General features: G+C 51.4%; 1 protein-coding gene across 29 annotated transcripts in view; it reads left to right on the plus strand.

Annotated features, from left to right (window-relative positions):
- The window catches only part of CD22 (CD22 molecule), a 58,711-nt gene that overhangs the window by 32,905 nt on the left and 2,050 nt on the right, over nucleotides 1–23,756 (plus strand). For 3 of the 29 annotated variants that reach the window (XM_063800682.1, XM_063800683.1, XM_016935677.4), the window contains exons 11-22: nucleotides 4,238–4,279; nucleotides 6,976–7,123; nucleotides 7,594–7,971; nucleotides 11,091–11,396; nucleotides 12,838–13,104; nucleotides 13,251–13,514; nucleotides 15,963–16,220; nucleotides 16,425–16,688; nucleotides 16,784–17,047; nucleotides 19,919–20,015; nucleotides 20,141–20,216; nucleotides 21,241–21,325. In XM_063800682.1, coding sequence (XP_063656752.1) covers nucleotides 4,238–4,279; nucleotides 6,976–7,123; nucleotides 7,594–7,971; nucleotides 11,091–11,396; nucleotides 12,838–13,104; nucleotides 13,251–13,514; nucleotides 15,963–16,220; nucleotides 16,425–16,688; nucleotides 16,784–17,047; nucleotides 19,919–20,015; nucleotides 20,141–20,216; nucleotides 21,241–21,288 — 2,412 coding nt within the window. In that variant the 3' untranslated portion in view covers nucleotides 21,289–21,325. The other 26 variants (XM_063800694.1, XM_063800691.1, XM_063800687.1 and 23 more) reach the window with 26 other exon arrangements.

Here is a 23,756-nt window from a genome sequence, read left to right on the forward strand (position 1 = left end):
TATTTCTCTTGGTTATATATGTAAGAGTGGAGATGCAGGAGTGTATGGTAATTCTATGCTTAATCTTTGGAGGAACTGTTTTGAGACTTTTTTCCAGAGTGGCTGGACAATTTTATATTCACACTAGCAATATATAAATGATTTAGTTTCCGTACATCTTTCCAGTATTTGATACTATCTTTTATTTTAGCTGTTCTTATAGATGTGTAGTAGTGATATCTCATCGTGGTCTTAACCTGTCTAAAGGCTAGTGATGTTGAATATCTTTTTAGATAATTATTTTCTATCCATATATCCCCTTGGGTGAAATTTCTCTTTATGTCTTTTGCCAATCTTCTAATTGGATGATTTGATTTTTTTATGTAGTGTTTCTATGTTGAATTTGAGAGTTCTTTATATATTTGTTCTAGATAGGAGTCCTTTGTCAGATATGTGGTTTGCAAATATTTTCTCTTAGTCTGTAATTTGTCTTTTCATTCTCTTAACTAGGTCTTTTACAGAGCAAAAAAAAAATTAATTTTGATGAAGTTGGATTGATCTTTTTAGGGATCATGCCTTTGGTGTCATGTCTAAGAACACTTCATCAAGCTCTAGGTCTCACAGATTTTCTCCTATGTTATCTTCCAGAGGTTTTTTGTTTTTATTTTCTTTTACTTTTTAATTAAGACAGAGTTTCGCTCTGTTGCCCAGGCTGGAGTGCAGTGGCAGGATCTCAGCTCACTGCAACCTCCGCCTCCCAGGTTCAAGTGATCCTCCTGCCTTGGCCTCCTGAGTAGCTGGGACTACAGGCACGCACCACCCAACTGGCTAATTTTTTGCATTTTTATGTGGTTGCTTTCGAGAATTTTCTCTGCCTCTTGTTTTTAGAAGTTTGACTATGATGTGTCTTGGCATGAATTTCTTTGGGTTTATCCTGTTTGTGATGCGCTCAGCTTCTTGAATCTGTAGACATATGTTGTGCGTGTATGTTGTCAAATGAAGATAATTTGCAGCCATTACTTCTTGGAATAGTTTTTTAAGGCCCACCCTCCTTTTCCTCCCCTTCTGGGACTTCAATGACAAAATGTTAGATCTTCTTTTATTATAGTTACTCATGTCCTTGAGGCTTTGTTCCATTTTCTTTCATCTATTTTCTTTCCATTGTTCAGAATGGGTAATTTCTATTGTTATACGTTTTGTTTCACTGCTTCTTTCTTCTATACTCTCCATTCTGCTATTGAGCCCATCCCTTATGGTTTTTATTTCAGCTCTTGTATTTTTTAGTTGTATTTTTTAGTTCTAAAGTTTCCATTTGGTTCTTCTTTATATTTTCTACTACTTTGCTGATACTTTTTATTATTTTATTTGTTTCAAGCACATTTATAATTTCTCAGTGAAACACTTTTATGATGGCTGCTCCAAAATCTTTGTCAGATAATTCTAACATCTGTGTCGTCTTGATGTTTGTGTCTGTTAATTATCTTTTGTTATTCAGTTTGAGAATGCCTGATTCCTAGTATGACAAGTGATTTGCCATTGAAGTCAGGATATTCTGGGCACTGTGTTATAAGATTCTGGATCTTCTTTAAATATTTTGTTTTAGTGGGCTTCCCTTCATACTGCTCCAGCGAAATAAAGTAGGGCACTGCCTGATTGCTTCCAGACAGGGATAAAAGTCCAGGTTCTCCATCCAGCCTTTCCTGAACCTGGGGGGTTGGGAGAGATGAGGCCTCCATGTTATTGTTTGGTAAGGGTAGAAGTTCAGGTTCCCCACTAGGAATCCATGACAACTCCCTGGCTTGGGAGTGGGAGGGTTGCTTCATTACTGCTCCCTATGTGGCTTTCACTGACACTGTGTGTGGCAGAGAGAGGGGGGCGCTTGTTACCACTGAGTGGTGGCGAAAGTCCCAACTTTCCACCAGGCCCCCTTTGACACTACTCCAATGGGGCCGGGTGGAATGCCTCATTTCTGCATTGGGGTGGCAGTGGATGTCCGGGCTGCCCACATGTTTTCCACCAACACCACATCGGGGGAGGGTGATCCCAGTGGGGAGGAAGGTCCCAGCTCCAACTCTGGCATCACTCTGGCTGAGTATTGGGAGTGGCCTGGGGTTCTTTGTTACAGCCTGGTGAAGGTGAATGTCTAGGTTTTCCATCCAGCCTTTGCTCACAAGGGTGATGATGGAACTTGGATGGAGCGGAGCAGGTATGGACTAAAAGAGCTCTGTCTTTCTAGGATGCCCCTTTCCTCGTTCTTTGGCTAGAAAAGCATAGTTTTGCTAGAACTTGTTTTGTTGGGACTTTTTCTTGTTTGTGCCCCTTGGCATTTTCAGTTGTTGGCTTCTCCAGTATTCAGCCTGAGATATATGAGGCAAAGAGAAATCCCAGGGAATTCATCACCATTCCTTAAGTCCCGAGGTCCCTAACCAGTCTGCTTCTCTCCATCTTTCAGTCTTCTTATGCTTGTCTTGTCACGTTCAAGGTTTTCAGTTATATTTGGCAGAATAAATAAATACATCTACTCCATCTTTCCAGAACATCACTGCTTTTTGTTCATTTTATTTATTTATTATTTACTGAGACAAGGTCTTACTTTGTTGCCTGGGCTGGAGTGCAGTGGTGCTATCATGGCTGACTGCAGCCTTGAACTCCCAGGCTCAAGCGATCCTCCTGCCTCAGCCTCCCAAGTAGTTTGGACCACAGGCACGCGCCACCATGCCCAGCTACTTTTCATTTTTTGCTTTTGTTGACTAGCCGCACAGAGTTTTGCTATGTTGTTCAGGTTGGTCTCAAACTTCTGGCCTTAAGCAATCCTCTTGCCTTGCTCTCCCAAAGCGTATTACAGGCGTAAGTCACCACACCCAGCCCTATCGGTGCTTTTGGAAGAAGGTGTTCTTCCCTCTCTCTGTTTCCCTCCCTATGGCCAGCTGCCCATAGAGGGCAGTGGTGCTGGAGTGAAGACCTCTCAGCGCATCCCTCTTCATCTGTAGGATGTGCATGGCTTCCAATGCTGTCTGTTCTGCTCCTGAGACACTCGCTGGCTACAAGATTATAAAGGTGATGAGGTTTCAGCCTAAAGACTCTCCATTCAATAACACTTCCTACAAGATATCTTTTTTGTTTTTTTGAGACAGGATCTGGCTCTGTCACCCAGGCTGGAGTACAACAGTGCGATCTGCTCACTGCAACCTCAGCCTCTTGGGCTTAAGTGATTCTCCTGCCTTAGCCTCCTGAGTAGCTGGGACCACAGGCGCCCGCCACCACACCCAGCTAATTTTTGGATTTTTTTTTTTTTTTTTTTTAGTAGAGATGGGGTTTCACCATGTTGCCCAAGCTGGTCTTGAACTCCTGAGCTCAGGCAATCCACCCGCCTTGGCCACCCAAAGCGCTAGGATTACAGGCGTGAGCCACCACGCCCAGTCCTACAAGATATCTTTTCTTTTTCTTTCTTCTGTTCTTTCTTTTTTTTTTTTTTTTTTTTTTGAGACAGAGTCTCACTCTGTCGCCCGGGCTGGACTGCAGTGGTGTGATCTCTTCTCACTGCAGCTTCCGCCTCCTGGGCTCAAGTGATTCTCCTGCCTCAGCCCCCTGAGTAGCTGGGACTACAGGCGCCTGCCAAGACGCTTAGCTAATTTTTTGTATTTTTAGTAGAGACGGAATTTCACCATGTTCACCAGGCTGGTCTCGAATTCCTGACCTCAAGTGATCCACCCGCCTCAGCCTCCCAAAGTGTTGGGATTCCAGGCATGAGCCACCGCACCCGGCCGAGATATCTTTTTCCTCCTCAATATCTATGTGCTCCTCCCTCAACCCTTGGGGGCTTCAGTGTAGGTGGTCAGATTCCCCACCAATTATGCCTATGATGAAAAGAGTGGAAGTGGTAATAACTGGATGGTGTCACTAAACTACAAATACTTTCAGGTAGGCCTGTGCCTTTTTCAGCGGGCTGCAGTTCTCCTGCTTGGCTTGAGTCATTCACATTTCCTGAGAGCTGGGTAGAGGGGGAGTTGTGGAGGAGCCCATTCTGAAACTGATCTGATATTGCAAACCCATACACTGAAAGGAAGAACTGCCCATACGTATTTGATCTTCCGATCTGACTCCGAGCCCGCATCCCCCTCAATCGTCTCTTTTCCCCACTCCCCAGATCACGGTGCTGCTTGGTCCCCCTCAGAGCCATAGAGAAGCAGGGGGTGTGGCCATGGAGGGGAAACCTCTGTCACCAGAGACTTTACTGTACTTCTCCTTTTGCTCTCAGATGCTGCCAGGGTCCCTGAAGAGGGAAGACACGCGGAAACAGGTAAAAATCATTTTGCTTTTATTTTGCATTCAATAAGCAAGTTATTACGGAACAGCAGTTATGGGCCGGGCATACCTCCCAGAGCTGGGAACACAGCGGGGACCTCCCTGGCTCTCTCTTACCAGTGTTACAACAGGTTGTAGACAGACCCCTGTCTTGAGCATCCTCCTTGCCAGGCCTGCTGAGTCTTCTGAGACTAGCGTAGGTTATTGGATGCCCAGAAGGGAAGAAGGAGCCAGGGAGGTCAGCCCCAAGGTTCTGCAAGGCCCTCAACAGGCCTGGACTGAGGAGGTCTGGACAGCATGGCCCTGTCCTGAGCCTCTGTGCATAATAACTGCTGTCCCTAACCTCCACCCCACCCTCAGCCTTCCAATTCCCGGGCCTGGGGCCCTACTCCTGTGCTCCAGAGACTCCTGGAGCTCCTTGAGGCAGCACACAGCCCTGCTCTGGAGGCGCCCATCTCCCACTCATGCTGGGATGCTCCAGCCCGTCCCAGAGCAGGGTGTGGCTGGAGGGTGCTGGCAGAGGAGGGACAATGGCCCGGCTCCTGGAGGTAAGTGTTGGCTGCAGGGAATGGAGTCTAGTCCTTGCCACAGCCCTTGTTACCCCTTAGGTAACCTTAAGGGGATTTCAAAGAACTCTGGCTCTGCAACCCTGCTAAGTTTTTTATGGAACATGTAAAATAGATCCCATGGCCAAAGAAGTATGGACAATGTATTATACTATACTCTAATCCCCATGTCTAGAGATTAATGGTGTAGATAGAGTTTACTGAAAGGTTTTTAAAGTCCTGCAGTAAAGAATCTTAACTTAAGCCAGGTGTGGTGGCTCACGCCTGTCATCTCAGCACTTTGGGAGGCCAAGTTGGGGGGATCACCTGAGGTCAGGAGTTTGAAACCAGCCTGGCCAACATGGTGAAACCCCATCTCTAGTAAAACAAACAAACAAACAAACAAATCAGACGGGTGTGGTGGCACATGCCTATAGTCCCAGCTACTCAGGAGGCTGAGGCAGGAGAATCACTTGAACCCTGGAGGCAGAGGATGCAGTGAACTGAGATCACACCACCGCACTTCAGCCTGGGCGACAGAGGAATGAGACTCTGTCTCAAAAGAAAAAAAAGAATCTTACTTAACTCTTTTACCCTGCCTTTCTCAAGTGTATGTGACCTTGAAGATGTTTTTTACATGTGACATGATGAGTACCTGCAGGGCTGATGTCAGCTCTGCCTGGGGAATCTGCCTCAGCTTCAGACCCTGCACCCCAAATTCATGCTTAGCCCAGGCCAGACCCCCTTCCTGCTGTCGGCAAGCAGCTTAGCTTTCCCCACACCCATGAACAGACACCCAGCAGCCCTTGGCATGAGCCATGTGGCCCGAGGAGATAAACAGACAGAGAGAGGAACATTGATGCGTGTGAAATGTTGGCAGGTGAGTGGGAGGGGCTTGGGTTGATGCTGAGACCGGAGACACACTCTGCTGTCACATCCTTCGGGGTCCCCGGGGGCCAGCACGGAGGGCCATGATCATGTAAATTGGGACTTAAATTTAACTCTATGTAAATGTAACTCTATGCAGAGGTCAGGGATGGTAGAGGACAAGCTCATTGCAGAGAAAGAGAGAAAGATGGGCAACAGTTGCAGAACCTAACCCACAGATAGGTTTTGTTTGACCAGCTCTGTACATTTTTAGTTTATTTTTTATCTTTTTGAGACAGGGTCTTGCCCTGTCGCCCAGGCTGGAGTGCAGTGGCATGATCTCGGCTCATTCCAACTTCTACTTCCCGGGTTCAAGCAATTCTCCTGCCTCAGCCTCATGAGTATCTGGGATTACAGGTGTACGCCACCACGCCTGGCTAATTTTTTGCATTTTTAGTAAAGATGGGGTTTTGCCATGTTGGCCAGGCTGGTCTTGAACTCCTGACCTCAAGTGATCTGCCTGCCTTGGCATCCCAAAGTATTGGGATTACAGGTGTGAGCCACTGCGCCTGGCTCACCCATACTTTGTTACTGGTTTTAGAATTCCTTTTTACCTGGTCTTTCAAACCAAGTTTTGACCATGTCTGTCCCTGAGTATAATCCTTGATGAGTAGCACCAGAGAGAGCTCCACGTTACCCGGGGCCTGGCATTCAAAGCACTCAGTGGTCTGGTGCCACTCAAAGCCTGTGAGCCAGGCAGGAAGTTTATAAAATTAGAGATGGATGAATGGATGGGTGGGAAAAAGGAAGCAAGGGAGGAAGGAAGGAAGAAAGGAAGGAGTTCTGGGAAGAGAGAGAGGCTGCCCCCACAGGGCTCTCAGTTTGAAGGAGAGGCGCAGCACACTCAGAAAAAACTCCCGGCCAGGAGTGGTGGCTCACATCTGTAGTGCCAGCACTTTGGGAGGCCAAGGCTGGCAGATCACCTGAGATCAGGAGTTCAAGACCAGCCTGGCCAACATGGTGAAACCCCATCTCTACTGAAAATACAAAAATCAGCCAGGCGTGGTGGCACCTGCCTTTACCCAGCTACTTGGGGGGCTGAGGCCAGAGAAACGCTTGAGCCTGGGAAGCAGAGGTTGCAGTGAGCGGAGATCACACCACTGCACTCTAGCCTGGGAGACAGAGCAAGACTCTGTCTCAAAAAAAAAGAAAGAACTCCGTGAGCATCCCAAATGCCACATCCCCATAATGCAACTAGACCCGGTCCTCCCGGATCCAGGGGAAGGGTCGGAGCTCAGTGGGTGAGCAAGAAAAGCCACGTGGAAGAAGTAAGCGGCCAGATGGCTCAAAGACAAACTCTCCCCTGCTCAGGCTTGCACCCAGACACGACACCATGCATCTCCTCGGCCCCTGGCTCCTGCTCCTGGGTAAGGACTGTGGCCTGGGCTAGTACTGGGGTTCTGGGATGTCAGTGGGCACTGGAGGAGGAGGAAAGACCCAGGCAGAGAGGCGTCAACATAGGGTAGGGTGGGGGCAGCGGTGTGTATAGATAAATGTACATACAAATATATGTTTCCCATATATACATACACTTCTCTCATTGCATCCTGCTGTCTTTGTGTATCTCTGTATTTCTCCCACTATCTTCAGAGGGAATTCTTTAGTCTTTAGAAAGCTCTCTGCTGGGTGCAGTGGCTCATGCCTGAAATCTCAGCACTTTGTGAGGCTGAGGTGGGAGGATCACTTGAGGTCAGGAGTTCAAGGCCAGCTTGGACAACATAGCAAGACCCCTATATCTAAAAAGAATAAAAAATTAAACAAATTTTAAAATAAAGAATAATTTTTAAAAGAAGGCTCTCATGCCCCCTTAGTAATGCTTTCTGATCACTGTGGTGAGTTCTAGAATACTTGGCTTTCTCTGACTCAAGTAAATGGGCTTTTGAGCACCCTGAAACCCTCTACGCCTGGGAGGGGGCCTGCGTCTGGATCCCCTGCACCTACAGAGCCCTAGATCGTGACCTGGAAAGCTTCATCCTGTTCCACAATCCTGAGTATAACAAGAACACCTCGAAGTTTGATGGGACAAGACTCTATGAAAGCACAAAGGATGGGAAGGTTCCTTCTGAGCAGAAAAGGGTGCAATTCCTGGGAGACAAGAATAAGAACTGCACACTGAGTATCCACCCGGTGCACGTCAATGACAGTGGTCAGCTGGGGCTGAGGATGGAGTCCAAGACTGCGAAATGGATGGAACGAATACACCTCAATGTCTCTGGTAAGGCCTTCAGGGAGCGGGTCCTCTGCTCTGGGCAGGGGTGAGTGGGAGGCAGGCAGGAAATACCTGACTCCTGGCACAGAGCTCACAAACCGAGCTTCCTGCAGAGCTCAGGCAGGGGACGCCAGCGGATGACGATGGCGATGCAGCAGCACTAGACAGAGCTGCGGGACCTCGGATGTCCCATCTGACCCTCAGTTCCTGCCCCTCTGGGACCTGGATTCCAAAGTTATCGGATCTCCTGATCTTTCCCTCTTTCTTTCTCACCATGTATTTTTCAGCTTTTGTGACAAACTCGTGTTTGGCCTTAGTACTGGAACCATCCAAGCACCGCATTCCTTTAGCGGGGTGGGTCTGCATGTAACCAGCCTCAGCTCTCCCCCAGGCTGGACCGCCCCCTTCAGACATTGGGGTCTGAAGCTGCATCGCTCACCCCAAACTTAGGGCTGCTCAGAGCTCCCTATAGAGGAAACTGGGTGTGGAACGGAGTAACCACACTCCCTAGGGCAGAGGCCCCAGACCTGTGTTTGATGGGTCAAATCCACCCCTACATGTGCAGTGCCATAACTGAGCCTGTGTTATAAAAATCATAAAATGTTTGTTTTACTTTTTTTCCTCTTCTTTTCCCCTTCCCCTTCCTTTCCCTTTTTATGAGACAGGGTCTCTCACTGTCATCACCCAGGCTGGAGTGCAGTGGCGCGATCTCAGCTCACTGCAGCCTTGATCTCCCGGGTTCAAGCAATCCTCCCACCTCCAAAGTAGCTAGGATCACAGGTGCATGCCACCATGCCCAGCTAACTTTTTAATTTGTTGTAGAAATGGGTCTTGCTATGTTGCCAGGCTGGTCTTGAACTCCTGGCCTCAAGCAATCCTCCTGCTTCAACCTCTCAAAGCATTGGGATTACAGGCATGAGTCACCGCACCCGGCCTGATCTTCTGATTTTTCAAGAGACGATGGAAATCTAGATTTTCCAGTGAAATCTCCCAGCATGTTAATGTTCATGGCAAGTTCTCATGAGCTCTTCAAGGTCAGATGACACTGTTGTTGAACCCCAAAGGCCAGGTTTGAGCTCCCGATGCGTAGTCAGCCAAACACTGACACCTCAGTGCTTAGAAGCTGAGAAAGGATTATTTAATTTAGCCAAAGCAAGGGGACAGAAGAGAGAAACTCTCAAATCTGACCTGACTTTGAGCGTTAGTGGGGGCTTTTATGAGTAAAGTAGGTGTGCAGGAGGTGACCTCCCGATTGTCAAAGCTGTTGTGCCCCTCGGCTCATCAAATTTCTGGATGTCATCAAGGAGGTCTGTGTGACCTAAGGATCACTGTTCTTTGAAAGAGAGACAAGTTCATTTATCTTGCAGGCAGCTGCCAGGGAGTCAGGATGTAAGTTAAACGATTATGAGTGAATTAATGGTGCTACTGAAATGACCAAATGTAACTAATCATGCATGGAGGAAGGAAAGGACAAAGAGAAAAGAAAAGAAGTAAAACAAACATCTTATAATTTTTATAACATAGGTTCAGTTATAGCACTGCACATGTAGGGGTGGCTTTGACCCATCAAACACAGGTGTGGGGGGCCCCTGCCACAGGGAGTGTGGTCACTCCGTTCCACACCGTTTCCCGGATGGGCAGTTCTGAGCAGCCTTAAATTTGGGGTGAGCAATGCAACTTCAGACCCCGCTGTCTGAAGGAGGTGGTCCAGCCTTGGGGAGAGCTGAGGCTGGGTGCACACAGACCCACTCCACTAAAGGAATGCGGTGCGTGGATGGCTGCAATACTGAGGGAAGCCATGAAAGTAACACAAGTTTGTCAAAGCTGAAAAGTCCGTGAACTAAACTGATAAAATTCACTTAGAGGTGGTGGGAATAGGCCGGGCACGGTGGCTCACGCCTGTAATCCCAGAACTTTGGGAGGCCGAGGCAGGCGGATCACAAGGTCAGGAGATCGAGACCATCCTGACTAACACAGTGAAACCCTGTCTCTACTAAAAATGCAAAAAGTTAGCCAGGCATGGTGGCGGGCGCCTGTAGTCCCAGCTACTCAGGAGGCTGAGGCAGGAGAATGGCGTGAACCCGGAAGGTGGAGCTTGCAGTGAGCTGAGATCACGCCACTACACTCCAGTCTGGGCAACAGAGCGAGACTCTGTCTCAAAAAAAAAAAAAAAAAAAAAAAAAAAAGAGGTGGTGAGGTGGTGGGAATAGAACTTTGCAATCATTCAGAAAGCAGACATCCAGCAATGAGCATGAAAGAAAAGTAGATTACAGTACCCAAGGAGGTTTAGTGTGGTCAAGGCCTTTCAGAGGGGATTTCGGGTGAGCAAAAGTGATTCAAAGTGGAGAAAAGCAGGACTGCGTTGGGTGCAGTGGTTCCCGCCTGTAACCCCAGCACTTTGGGAGGCTGAGATCGGAGGATTGTTTGAGCCCAGGAGTTTGAGACCAGCCTGGGTAACATGGCAAGACCCTGTCTCTACAAAATGTTTAAAAAACTAGCTAGGTGTGGTGGCACATGCCTGTAGTCCCAGTTACTCAGGGGGCTGAGGTGAGAGGATTGCTTGAGCCTAGGAGGTTGAGGCTACAGTGAGCTAGGATTGCGCCACTGCACTCCAGCCTGGGTGACAAAGCAAGACCCCGTCTCTAAAGAAAAAAAAGAGGCCGGGTGTGGTGGCTTACACCTGTAATCCCAGCACTTTGGGAGGCCAAGGCGGGAGGATCACTTGAGGTCAGGAGTTCAAGACCAGCCTGGCCAACATGGCGAAACCCTGTCTCTACTAGAAATACAAAAAAATTAGCTGGGTGTGGTGGTGGGCACCTGTAATCCCAGCTACTCAGGAGGCTGAGGCAGGAGGATCACTTGAACTGGGGAGGTAGAGGTTACAGCGAGCCAAGATCGCGCCACTGCACTCCAGCCTGGGTGACAGAGGGAAACTCCATCTCAAAAAAAAAAAACAACACAACAACAACAACAATAACAACAAAAAAACAAAGCAGGACTGGAGAGAGGTGGAATGAAGTGGCAAGGGGTTCCTGAGGGGTGATTTGGGACAGGACATCTAAAGCCAGGTGTACGCTCACGTCCTCAGTCCCCCAGGCTCCAGCACGGGCTCTGTTCTTTTGCAGAAAGGCCTTTTCCACCTCATATCCAGCTCCCTCCAGAAATTCAAGAGTCCCAGGAAGTCACTCTGACCTGCTTGCTGAATTTCTCCTGCTATGGGTATCCGATCCAATTGCAGTGGCTCCTAGAGGGGGTTCCAATGAGGCAGGCTGCTGTCACCTCGACCTCCTTGACCATCAAGTCTGTCTTCACCCGGAGCGAGCTCAAGTTCTCCCCACAGTGGAGTCACCATGGGAAGATTGTGACCTGCCAGCTTCAGGATGCAGATGGGAAGTTCCTCTCCAATGACACGGTGCAGCTGAACGTGAAGCGTGAGTCTCCCCGACATGCCTGTGGGAAGGGCAAGGTCTGTGTCACCTTCTCCCCAGGGCAAGGTCTGTGTCACCTTCTCCCCAGCCCCACAGGGGGCATGCACCCAGGGCAGGGGGAAGCCTGCACAGACGGTGGCATCCTCCAGCCCTGGTCACGCCGCCTTGTCAGCCCTGGTGTTTCGGGAAAAAGATTTGCTCTAGCCTAACAGAATAAAATGGTCCATCCTCAAGCCATGACATGAATTGGGGATTATCTGGTTAGGTCTTTTTGTTCCCCTCTTGGTGGGGATTTTTTTCGCATCATTATCTTGTGCCTCATTCATTCAATAAATACGTATCATGAACCTACTAGGTACCAGGCCTTATTATGGCTGCCAATGGGGGGCATGGGGCGGTGGGCAGGGTGCAGCAGTGAGCAAAGCTCTTGCCCCACACGGAGCCAGCACTGCAGTGAAAGAGACAGACAACAAATGGATTACCAAAGAAATACAGAGCATGAGCCAAGACATTAGAATCTGGAACAAAGCAATGTTAACAAAGAAATATACAACACTATTGTAGGTAGTGATATGTGTGTTAGGAAAAAAATAAGGCCGAGAGAGGGGAGTGATGGAGAGAGACCTCTCTAAGAAGGTGAGCACTTAGGCCGGGCGCGGTGGCTCACGCCTGTAATCCTAGCACTTTGGAAGGCCGAGGCGGGGGGATCACAAGGTCAGGAGATCGAGACCATCCTGGCTAACATGGTGAAACCCCATCTCTAGTAAAAATACAAAAAATTAGCCAGGCGTGGTGTCAGGCGCCTGTAGTCCCAGCTACTTGGGAGGCCAAGGCAGGAGAATGACATGAACCCAGGAGGCGGAGCTTGCAGTGAGCTGAGATCGCACCACTGCACTCCAGCCTGGGTGACGAGTGAGACTCCATCTCAAAAAAAAAAAAAGAAAGAAGGTGAGCACTTAAGCTGACTGGAACGGAGGGAGTGGCTGAGGCCGGCACATATTTGCGAGAGGAGGATTTCAGGGAAAGAGAAGAGCAGGTTCAAAGCTTTGAGGCAGCAGCTGGGTGGGAGGACCTCAGAGGCTGAAGTTCACCGCCTCTGAGGGCCACATGGTAGGACAGGAGGCAGGAGATGGAGCAGGACTCTGGATCCCGAGGGCCGAGGTGAGGGTTTGGGATTCTATGCAAAGCACGGAACCCGCTCGTGGTTTCCAGCAGGATTGGCGAGGTCTGGTAGATGGTGTTAGGAACCCTGCGTGCTGCTGGTGGAGACCAAGAAGTAGAGGAAGTGGGAGGGGGAAGCTGAGAGCCGAGTTAGGAGGCTGTGACCATCACCTGGGTGAAGGGACTGGCAGGCCATGGCTTTGTCAGAATAAAAGCACTTTCCACACCCTCCACCCTCTGAGAATTCCCCGCCCCCTCCCCAACTGCCCCTCTGCTCCTCCAGACACCCCGAAGTTGGAGATCAAGGTCACTCCCAGTGATGCCATAGTGAGGGAGGGGGAGTCTGTGACCATGACCTGCGAGGTCAGCAGCAGCAACCCGGAGTACACGACGATATCCTGGCTCAAAGATGGGACCTCGCTGAAGAAGCAGAATACACTCATGCTAAATCTGCACGAAGTGACCAAGGACCAGAGTGGGAAGTACTGCTGTCAGGTCTCCAATGACGTGGGCCCAGGAAGGTCGGCAGAAGTGTTCCTGCAAGTGCAGTGTGAGCCCCTCGGAGCTGGGGACAGGCCAGGCAGGGAGGTAGCAGGGGGGGACCCGGAGAGGGGAGCCACGGGGGCTCTCGGGGCCGTGTGCACAGGTTGGGGGTGCTCTCCTCACCCCTCCACTCGCCTCTGCCCCCTCTTCCAGATGCCCCGGAACCTTCCACGGTTCAGATCCTCCACTCACCAGCTGTGGAGGGAAGTCAAGTCGAGTTTCTTTGCATGTCACTGGCCAATCCTCTTCCAACAAATTACACGTGGTACCACAATGGGAAAGAAATGCAGGGAAGGACAGAGGAGAAAGTCCACATCCCAAAGATCCTCCCCTGGCACGCTGGGACTTATTCCTGTGTGGCAGAAAACATTCTTGGTACTGGACAGAGGGGCCCGGGAGCTGAGCTGGATGTCCAGTGTGAGTAGCCACGGAGCCCCTGGTTCTAGGGAGAGAAGATGGACACGGGGAACGGGGAAGGCAGATGGGGTGCAGGGCATTCCGGGGTCCTGGAGTCAAGAGCAAGGAGCAGCCAGGGTCTCCTGTTCACAACTGCTGTCTCAGCTCCTAGCATAGGGCCTGGCTCATGGAGGGTGCTCGGTAGATGCTTGTTTTTTTGTGTTTTAGTTTTTTTTGAGATGGAGTCTCCCTCTGTCTCCCAGGCTGGAGTGCAGTGGCACAATCTCGGCTCACTGCAAGCTCCGCCTTCCCAGGTTCATGCCATTCTCCTGTCTCAGCCTCCTGAGTAGCTGGGATGACAGGCGCCCGCCACCACGCCCGGCTAATTATTTGTACTTTTAGTAGAGACGGGGTTTCACCGTGTTAGCCAGGATGGTCTCGATCTCCTGACCTCGTGATCCACCCGCCTCGGCCTCCCAAAGTGCTGGGATTAGAGGCGTGAGCCACCGCGCCCGGCCTGTAGATGCTTGTTGAATGAATGAGGCCAGGTGCAGTGGCTCCCGCCTGCAATCCCAGCTCTTTAGGAGGCTGAGGCAGGAGGGTCTCTTGAACCCAGGAGTTTGAAACCAGCCTGGGCCACACAGCGAGATACCATCTCTACAAAAAAATACAAAAATTAGCTGAGCATGGTGGTGCGTGCCTGTGGTCCCAGCTACTGGGGAGGCTGAGGAGGGAGAATCACTTGAGCCCAGGAAGTGAAGGCTGCAGACTGAACTATGTTCCTGCTACTGCACTCCAGCCTGGGTGACAGAGCAAGACCTGGGTCTCAAAGAGAAAAAGAAAATGCTGGGACTGGGATTATAGGTGTGAGCTGGGCACAGTGGCTCACACTTGTAATCCCAGCACTTTGGGAGGCCAAGGTAGGCAGCTCACTTGAGTCCACGAGTTCAAGCCCAGCCTGGGCAACATGGTAAAACCCCATCTCTACAAAAAAAATTAGCCTGGCATGGTCATGCATGCCTGTAGTCTCAGCTACCCAGGAGGCTGAGGTGGGAGGATCACCTGAGCCTGGAAGTTGAGGTTGCAGTGAGCCTGTGATCATGCCGCTGCACTCCAGCCTGGGTGACTGAGTGAGACCTTGCCTCAAAAAAAAGAATGGATTGGCCAGGCATGGTGGCTTACGCCTGTAATCCCAGCACTTTGGGAGGCCAAGGTGGGCAGATCACCTGAGGTCAGGAGTTCGAGACCAGCCTGGCCAACATGGCGAAACCCTGTCTCTACTAAAAATACAAAAAATTAGCCGGGCATGGTGGCAGACACCTGAAATCCACCTACCTGGGAGGCTGAGGCAGGAGAATCGCTTGAACCCAGGAGGCAGAGGTTGCAATGAGCTGAGATCATGTCACTGCACTCTAGCCTGGGTAGAGTGAGATTCTGTCTCCAAAAGAAAAGAATAATTAACTGCAAGATACCAGGACTGCATGAGGGACACAGAGACTTAGCATCCCTAGGCAGTGGCTGAGTCTTGAGAGATCTTGAAATTTTTAATGAGAACTGGGGCAAACTGTCTCATTACCTCTCCATTGTAAGACTGTTTTAACACAGTGAATCTTGTTACCATGTAGAGCACAGGACAAAAAGAACACATAAGCTCGATCCTTGGACCCTGAGATGTCATATGTGCTAACAGGACAGGGGTGCCCAAATCCTGAGCATCTCAGACAGCTGGATGCGCGACCACAGCAGCCACAGTGATGTTTGTGGAGTGTTTGCCACACGCCACACTCTGCTCTAAGGGAGTCATCTCATTTCCTTCTTGAAACAATTCCCAGGAGGTTAGGAACTCTCAGGACTCACCCCCCACCCACCCCGCACTGCCTCTTGTTTTTAAGATGGAGTCTCCCTCCGTTGCCCAGGCTGGAGTGCAGTGGCTTGATCTCGGCTCACTGCAACCTCCACCTCCCGGGTTCAAGCGATTCTCTTGCCTCGACCTCCTGAGTAGCTGGGACTACAGACATGCACCAGCATGCATAGCTAATTTTTAAAATTTTTAGTAGAGACAGGGTTTTGCTGTGTTGGCCAGGTCTCGAACTCCTGACCTCAGGTGATCTGCCTGCCTCGGCCTCCCAAAGTGCTGAAATTACAAGCGTGAGCCACCATGCCCGGCCTCAGGACCCCATTTGACAGACGTGTAAACTGAGACCTGCAGCCCATGCCCGTGCACCTCTCAGCAGCTGTCTGGCTTCAGCGCTGTGCCCTGAACCCCTGCACCAAACCACAGCCAGGCCAGAGAGCCAGGGCAGGGTTTCTGTTCTCACACAGATGCAGGAAGGACGCACAAGCCCCCCTTTGATTAATTTAGGACCTGTGCAGATGCCCGGGACAGGTAGCGGGAGAAGAGGAAGCAGGAGGGAAGGGGTACTGTGGACAGCTGGCTTTTCTTTACTCACCTCTCTGGTTTTCTTCCAGATCCTCCCAAGAAGGTGACCACAGTGATTCAAAACCCCACGCCGATTCGAGAAGGAGACACAGTGACCCTTTCCTGCAACTACAATTCCAGTAACCCCAGTGTTACCCGGTATGAATGGAAACCCCATGGCGCCTGGGAGGAGCCATCGCTTGGGGTGCTGAAGATCCAAAACGTTGGCTGGGGCAACACAACCATCGCCTGCGCAGCTTGTAACAGTTGGTGCTCGTGGGCCTCCCCTGTCGCCCTGAATGTCCAGTGTGAGTCCCTGGGCTAGGCAGGGGGATCTGGGAGGTGGCCTGGCTGGGATGAGGGGATGAAGGCGATGAGGCCGGAGCCTGGGCCAGTGTCTTCAACAGAATTGAGGGACAGGAGCCCGGCGTCAGGGCCAAGGGGAGGGGAGGCCTGGGGACAGCAAAAGGGACAGGGAGCAGAGAGGTCAGCTTGGGACCCTTGCCCTCCAGATGCCCCCCGAGACGTGAGGGTCCGGAAAATCAAGCCCCTTTCCGAGATTCACTCTGGAAACTCGGTCAGCCTCCAATGTGACTTCTCAAGCAGCCACCCCAAAGAAGTCCAGTTCTTCTGGGAGAAAAATGGCAGGCTTCTGGGGAAAGAAAGCCGGCTGAATTTTGACTCCATCTCCCCAGAAGATGCTGGGAGTTACAGCTGCTGGGTGAACAACTCCATAGGACAGACAGCGTCCAAGGCCTGGACACTCGAAGTGCTGTGTGAGTGAGGGCCGGAGGCTGGGAGTGGAGCAGAGAAGGGACCAGTGGCCTGCCTGGTAGTGACTTCGCACCCCCTCCCCCTGCCCGCCATGCAGATGCACCCAGGAGGCTGCGTGTGTCCATGAGCCCGGGGGACCAAGTGATGGAGGGGAAGAGTGCAACCCTGACCTGTGAGAGCGACGCCAACCCTCCCGTCTCCCACTACACCTGGTTTGACTGGAATAACCAAAGCCTCCCCTACCACAGCCAGAAGCTGAGATTGGAGCCGGTGAAGGTCCAGCACTCGGGTGCCTACTGGTGCCAGGGGACCAACAGTGTGGGCAAGGGCCATTCGCCTCTCAGCACCCTCACCGTCTACTGTAAGGCCTCTTCCTGCTCTTGTTCTTCTTGGTGGTGGTCAGTCCTTCTTCCTTCCTTCCTTCCTTCTTCTCTCTTTCTTTTCCTCCTCCTCTTCTTCCCCTCCTCCTCCTCTTCCTCCTTCTTCTTCTTCTTCCTCTTCTTCTGCTTTCTCCCTCTCCTCCTCCTCTTTCTTCTCCTTCTCCTTCCTTCTTCTTCTTCTTATAGAGACAAGGTCTTACTCTGTCACCCAGGCTGGAGTGCAGTGGCATAATGACACCTCACTGCAGCCTCCAATTCCTAGGCTCAAGCAATCCTTTCGCCTCAGCCTCCTGAGTAGCTGGGACTATAGACATGCACCACCACATCCGGCTAATTTTTACATTTTTGTAGAGATGGGGTCTTACTATGTTGACCAGGCTGGTTTCAAACTCCTGACCTCAAGTGACCCTTCTGCCTCAGCTTCCCAAAGCCCTGGGATTAGAGCCATGAGCCACTGTGCCTCTCCCTGTTTCCTCTCAGGCTCCTCTCTGGCCCTGTCTGCTCCAGTGACTTCCCGAAAAGACTTCCAGACCAGCTGGCCCCTTCTTCCCCACCTCACTGTCCCCTTTCCCATTCACACCCCTTGCTCCAGGCCATCTGCCGCTGTGCTGGAGGAGTCTTCTTGTCCTGCGTCACCAGTCTCTCTTTTTCTACCTCCCCTGCAGTCTCTCCTGCCTCCCTCTAGGGTCCCCTCTCAGGCTGCTCCACCTTCCAGAAGTCCTGAGCTCCTACTGGGTCCCTGTCTCTCTCTCTCTGACTACTCTGTCTCTCTCAGCCCTGACAGGCTCCTTGTTTTTATCTTTTAAAACGTGAATGATTTTTTTTTTTTTTGAAACGGAGTCTCGATCTGTCACCCAGGCTGGAGTGCAGCGGCGTGATCTCGGCTCACTGCAAGCTCTGCCTCCCGGGTTCACGCCATTCTCCTGCCTCAGCCCCCCGAGTAGCTGGGACTACAGGCACCTGCCACCATGCCCGGCTAATTTTTTGTATTTTTAGTAGAGATGGGGTTTCACCGTGGTCTCAATCTCCTGACCTCGTGATCCACTCGCCTCGGCCTCCCAAAGTGCTGGGATTACAGGCGTGAGCCACCGCACCAGGCCGATTTTTTTTTTTTTTTTTTTTGAGACAGGGTCTCACCCTGTTGCACAGGTTGGAGTGCAGTGGCACAATCTCAGCTCCTGCAGCCTCAACTAGCTCCTGCAGCCTCGACCCCCTGGGCTCAAGTGATACTCCTGCCTCGGCCTCCACAGTAGTAAACTTGAGTGGTTTTTAAACAGATCATACAAGCACCTGGTAAAAAAATAAAATGTAAGCATGAAAGGGTAAATAGTGGAAAGACAGACGCGGCTCACTCTTGGTCCCTGAGAAGTCTCATCCCCACCAAAGGTCCTCACTGCACACAGTCTTCCCATCTCACTGCACACAGTCTTCCCATCTCCTCCAGGGGTATTTTTCACACGCACAATTCACACACAGAGGTCTGTGCCTATATACCCTTCCTCATGACACTGACGAGGCAGAGCTCACACTTTGCCTGGGAATTTTCTTTGCTTTTTTCCATGTAATAATACTGTTTGGACATTGTTCTGTATCTATGCATACACAGAGTGTCTAAAGTCTGGAGGCTGGGCATGGTGGTTCATGCCTGTAATCCCAACACTTTGAGAGGCCATGGTGGGAGGATCACTTGAGCCCAGGAGTTTGAGACCAGCCTGGGCAACATAGCCCACACCTCATAGCAAGATCTCATCTCTACAAAAAATACCAAAAAAAAAATTAAAAACGAACAAACAAAACAATAACAACAACAAAAAAGAGTCTGAAAGCATACGGAAGATACCTAATTAATTTATTGTACTTTTTCAGATTAATAATTGGAAACATGGCCTTAAATTGAGGGAACCTGACCAGGCACAGTGGCTCACGCCTGTAATCCCAGCACTTTGGGAGGCCAAAGTGGGTGGCCACAAGCACTTTGGGAGGCCACAAGTTGGGTGGATCACTTGAGGCCAGGAGTTCCAGACCAGCCTGGCCAGTGGTGAAACCCCATCTCTACTAAAAATACAAAAATTAGCTGGGTGTGGTGGTGCGCACCTGTAGTCCCAACTACTCGGGAGGCTGAGGCAGGAGAATCGCTTGAACCCGGGAGGCAGAGGTTGCAGTGAGCCAAGATCTCACCACTGCACTCCAGCCTGGGTGAAAGAGCGAGACTCTGTCTCAATCAATCAATCAGTCAGTCTAGGGAACCATCACCAGCACCGCCGAAGGCCAAAGGAAAACATCTGAAACATGTTATCTGGAAATGTAACAGACACATCCCATCATATAAAACCATTGTTCCCTGGGTGTCCCCTTTGCAGACAGCCTGAGAGCCTCCTCTTTTTCCTGGGGCCATGGAGTCCTCGTGTATGAAGGTTGCATACATCCTCCTCCCAGTGCCCTCTTCAGGGCCTAGGTCTGCAGCCTCTTGTTTTGGGCACGCCTGCAAGGACGGTTGCAAGATGCATTCCCATGTGGAATTGCTGGGTGGAAGACAGGTGCACTTTCAGAGCTGATCACACAGCTATACTGCCGTGAAGAGCTGCACCCATTTATGCGGGTGCGGGTCACAGGCTCTGGGTGTGCCACGTCTGTGGGAAAAGCAGCTCCTCAGGAGAATTAGTGCCTTATTCCTAAAGGGAGGCCCAGAGCAAGCAGGGGCCGTTGTCACCCTCTTCCTCTGCACCCCTGCATGCATGCAGGGTAGAAGGACGAGTCTGGCTGCAGAGAGAAGTCCAGGATGCCTTCCAGGCAAAGGCTGCCAGGGAGAGCTGGCCCCTCAGTTGATTAAGGTCTCTCCTTTCTCCACCCAGATAGCCCGGAGACCATCGGCAGGCGAGTGGCTGTGGGATTCGGGTCCTGCCTGGCCATCCTCATCCTGGCAATCTGTGGGCTCAAGCTCCAGCGACGGTGAGCTCCTGCCATCCCCCACCACCTCCTCTCTCCCTTGGCAGAGGCCCGTGTCCAGTTGCTCCGTCTCGAAGCCTCCAGCCTGTGGAGTCCCTGACCCTCACACATGTGCCTTTATTTCTCAGTTGGAAGAGGACACAGAGCCAGCAGGGGCTTCAGGAGAATTCCAGCGGCCAGAGCTTCTTTGTGAGGAATAAAAAGGTAGGATGGGGCTGGGCACGATGGCTCATGCCTGTAATCCCAGCACTTTGGGAGGCTGAGGCAGGTGGATCACCTGAGGTCAGGAGTTCGAGACCAGCGTAGCCAACATGGTGAAACCCTGTCTCTACAAAAAATATTTTAAAAATTAGCCGGGCGTGATGGTGCATGCCTGTAATTCCAGCTACTCGGGAGGCTGAGGCAGGAGAATCGCTTGAACCTGGGAGGCAGAGGTTGCAGTGAGCCAAGATTGCGCCATTGCACTCCAGCCTGGGTGACATACTGAGACTCTGCCTCAAAAAAAAAAAAAAAAAAAAAAAAAGAGTAGGCATGAGGCAGACTGTGAAGCTGAGTGGGGAAACAAGGTGAAGGAAGGGGATAAAATGTCCTCTGAGGAGACCTGGGCTGTCAGAGGCCAGGGAAGGGGACGAGGGTTGGGGAACAGGTGGTTAGCACTTCATCCTCGTCTCCCTCCCAGGTTAGAAGGGCCCCCCTCTCTGAAGGCCCCCACTCCCTGGGATACTACAATCCAATGATGGAAGATGGCATTAGCTACACCACCCTGCGCTTTCCCGAGACGAACATACCACGAACTGGGTACTGAGGGTACCAGGAGGGTGACCCTGCACCCTGGGAGGGAGGCGGGAGGAAAAGCTCTGTCCCGCCTGCCCTCTTTGTGCCAGGCCCATGCCAGGCACCCTGATACACGCACTGCCTCATTCCCGCTCGGCAACAAGCCTCTGGGTAAGGGCCAGTCTCCGGAAGTGGACCTGCTCCTTTGAGTCAGCAGCACACATGCCCAGTCCGTTCTTATCACAAAGATCAAGACCTCGTGATACACACCCACGCCTACTCCCTCCACGCACATTTGCACGAGCTCCTACTGTGAGCTTTGGGCACTGGGGTGGCCGCAGGTTTTACATAAGGGGCTGAGGTTGGGGTGCTGTTGGGGGCTCTGGGTGTTGAGAGGGAGGAGAGTTCATGGGAGATGCTTCATGCGTGGTCGTCTATCTGCCCTGTCTCTCAGAGATGCAGAGACCTCAGAGATGCAGAGCCCTCCCCCAGACTGCGATGACACGGTCACTTATTCAGTGTTGCACAAGCGCCAAATGGTAAGGAGGGTCTCCCCAGGTCTCCCCAGAGGGGCTGTGGAAGGCTGGGGACAGGGCCTGGCCTCAGCGGTGGGTCCCACATAGGAAGGAGTTGGGTAGGCATCCGTGGTGGCAGAGGTTGGGTGTTGGAGACGGTTGCTCCGGCAGAGCTGGCCAGAGCCAGGCAGGTACCTCCGGGTCCTGGATGCCGGCCACAGCCAGTTTCCTGACACGAGGACACCCGCCTGGGCTTTTGGACCCCCGGGTGGAATGAAGGAGAGAATGCGGAGAAAATCGGCGGTGGAGGCTGGCGACAGTGGGGCCAGGCTGACCACCATGCGGTTTTCTCAGGGCGACTATGAGAACGTCATTCCAGATTTTTCAGAAGATGAGGGGATTCATTACTCAGAGCTGATTCAGTTTGGGGTCGGGGAGCGGCCTCAGGCACAAGAAAATGTGGACTATGTGATCCTCAAACATTGACACCTGACGGGCTGCAGCGGAGGCGCTGGGGGCAGTGGGGGCCAGGGAAGTCCCAGAGTTTCCCCAGACACTGCCACACAGCTTCCTCCTGCGCGCATGTGCACACACACACACATACACACGCACTGTGGAGAACCTTGTGCCTGGCTCAGAGCCAGTCTTTTCGGTGAGGGTAACCCCAAACCTCCAAAACTCCTGCCCCTGTTCTCTTCCACTCTCCTTGCTACCCAGAAATCCATCTAAATACCTGCCCTGACATGCACACCTCCGCCTGCCCCCACCACGGCCACTGGCCATCTCCACCCCCAGCTGCTTGTGTCCCTCCTGGGATCTGCTCATCATCATTTTTCCTTCCCTTCTCCATCTCTCTGGCCCCCTACCCCTGATCTGACATCCCCACTCACGAATATTATGCCCAGTTTCTGCCTCTGAGGGAAAGCCCAGAAAAGGACAGAAATGAAGTAGGAAGGGGCCCAGTCCTGGCCTGGCTTCTCCTCTGGAAGTGAGGCATTGCACGGGGAGGCGTACGTATCAGCGGCCCCTTGACTCCGGGGACTCCGGGTTTGAGATGGACACACTGGTGTGGATTAACCTGCCAGGGAGACAGAGCTCACAATAAAAATGGCTCAGATGCCACTTCAAAGAACCAGTGAACTCTTTTCAGTCTGTGGAGTCAGAGTGGGGATGAGGAGAGGGGAAAGTCTTCATGGGGCCTGGGGGGAAGGAAATGGAGTCACAGTGGTTTACTGATCAAACCAGCAGATTAGAGAGTCTGGTGTCTTGTTAGGAAAAGCATACTGGCTTTGCAGACAGACAAACGTGAGAGCTTGAATCTTGATTCTTCGGCTTAACTAGCCCGGTGATCTTGGCAGGGCTCGCCAGCTTGCCTGAGTCTCGGCTTCTCCATCTGTAAAGTGGAGAGGGAAAGGCCACTGCCTACCACGCAGGTGGCCCACGATAGGAAGTGAGGCATCATCTTCTATATGGTGGAGCCACATTGAGACCCAGCACAGAAGTCAAAAGTCCCCCAGAAAACAAACCTCCATCCTTCATTTGCATTTTTTGAAGAATGTGAAAAGGGGAAGCCGATTCAAAACAGCTCTTCCCAAAAGTGACGCTACCCAGCTCTTGCACAACCCATAGCTGCCAGAGAAAGTCTTGAAGACCAGCCACCCTGAGAAACCTCACAGCTTTTCTGTCATTCGAGGTCCTCTGCACCCGTTCTCTAATTCTGTTCACTGATTCAGACTTTCCAGTTAGGTGCCCCAGCTCCCCTCTCCGCTTCTCGGGTTTGATCTTTCTCCACCCATTCACCTGCTTCTGCAAAGGGGCTAAAGCCCATTCTCCTTAGAGGGCAGGGGTGTAATTATCTGATCATCAGGGAGATTGGCTCCTGGCACGTGGCAGGTGTCCCCAAACTGCCACCTTCCTCTCCCACCTTCCTTTCCCTCCCATCTCTGCTCAGTTACCTGGACGGTAACTCTAGGAATTATGGTTCAGGGAGGCCTTGATCGCCCCATCAATCCACTTTGTCCCTGGTTTGATTCTCATGAGCACCATTAACTTTTCTGGAGGAAGGTGAGGCTTTAAGAACTGTTTAAAGCCCAGGTGTGGTGGATCACGCCTGTAATCACAGCACTCTGGGAGGCCAAGGTGGGCAGATCACCTGAGGTCAGGAGTTCAAGACCAGCCTAGCCAACATGGTAAAATCCTGTCTCTACCAAAAATACAAAAATTAGCTGGGCGTGGTGGTTCACACCTGTAATCTCAGCTACTTGGGAGGCTGAGGCAGGAGAGTCGCTTGAACCTGGGAGGCGGAGGTAGCGGTGAGCCGAGATCACGCCACTGCACTCCAGCCTATGCAACAGAGTGAGACTCCGCCTCAAAACAACAACAACAAAAACTGTTTAAATGAGACAGGAGGGTGTTGGGGTGTCTGTGCCCAAAATGGGGTCTGGTGTCATTCAAC

The sequence above is a fragment of the Pan troglodytes genome, chromosome 20, assembly GCF_028858775.2.
Source record: "Pan troglodytes isolate AG18354 chromosome 20, NHGRI_mPanTro3-v2.0_pri, whole genome shotgun sequence".
Taxonomy (NCBI): domain Eukaryota; kingdom Metazoa; phylum Chordata; class Mammalia; order Primates; family Hominidae; genus Pan; species Pan troglodytes.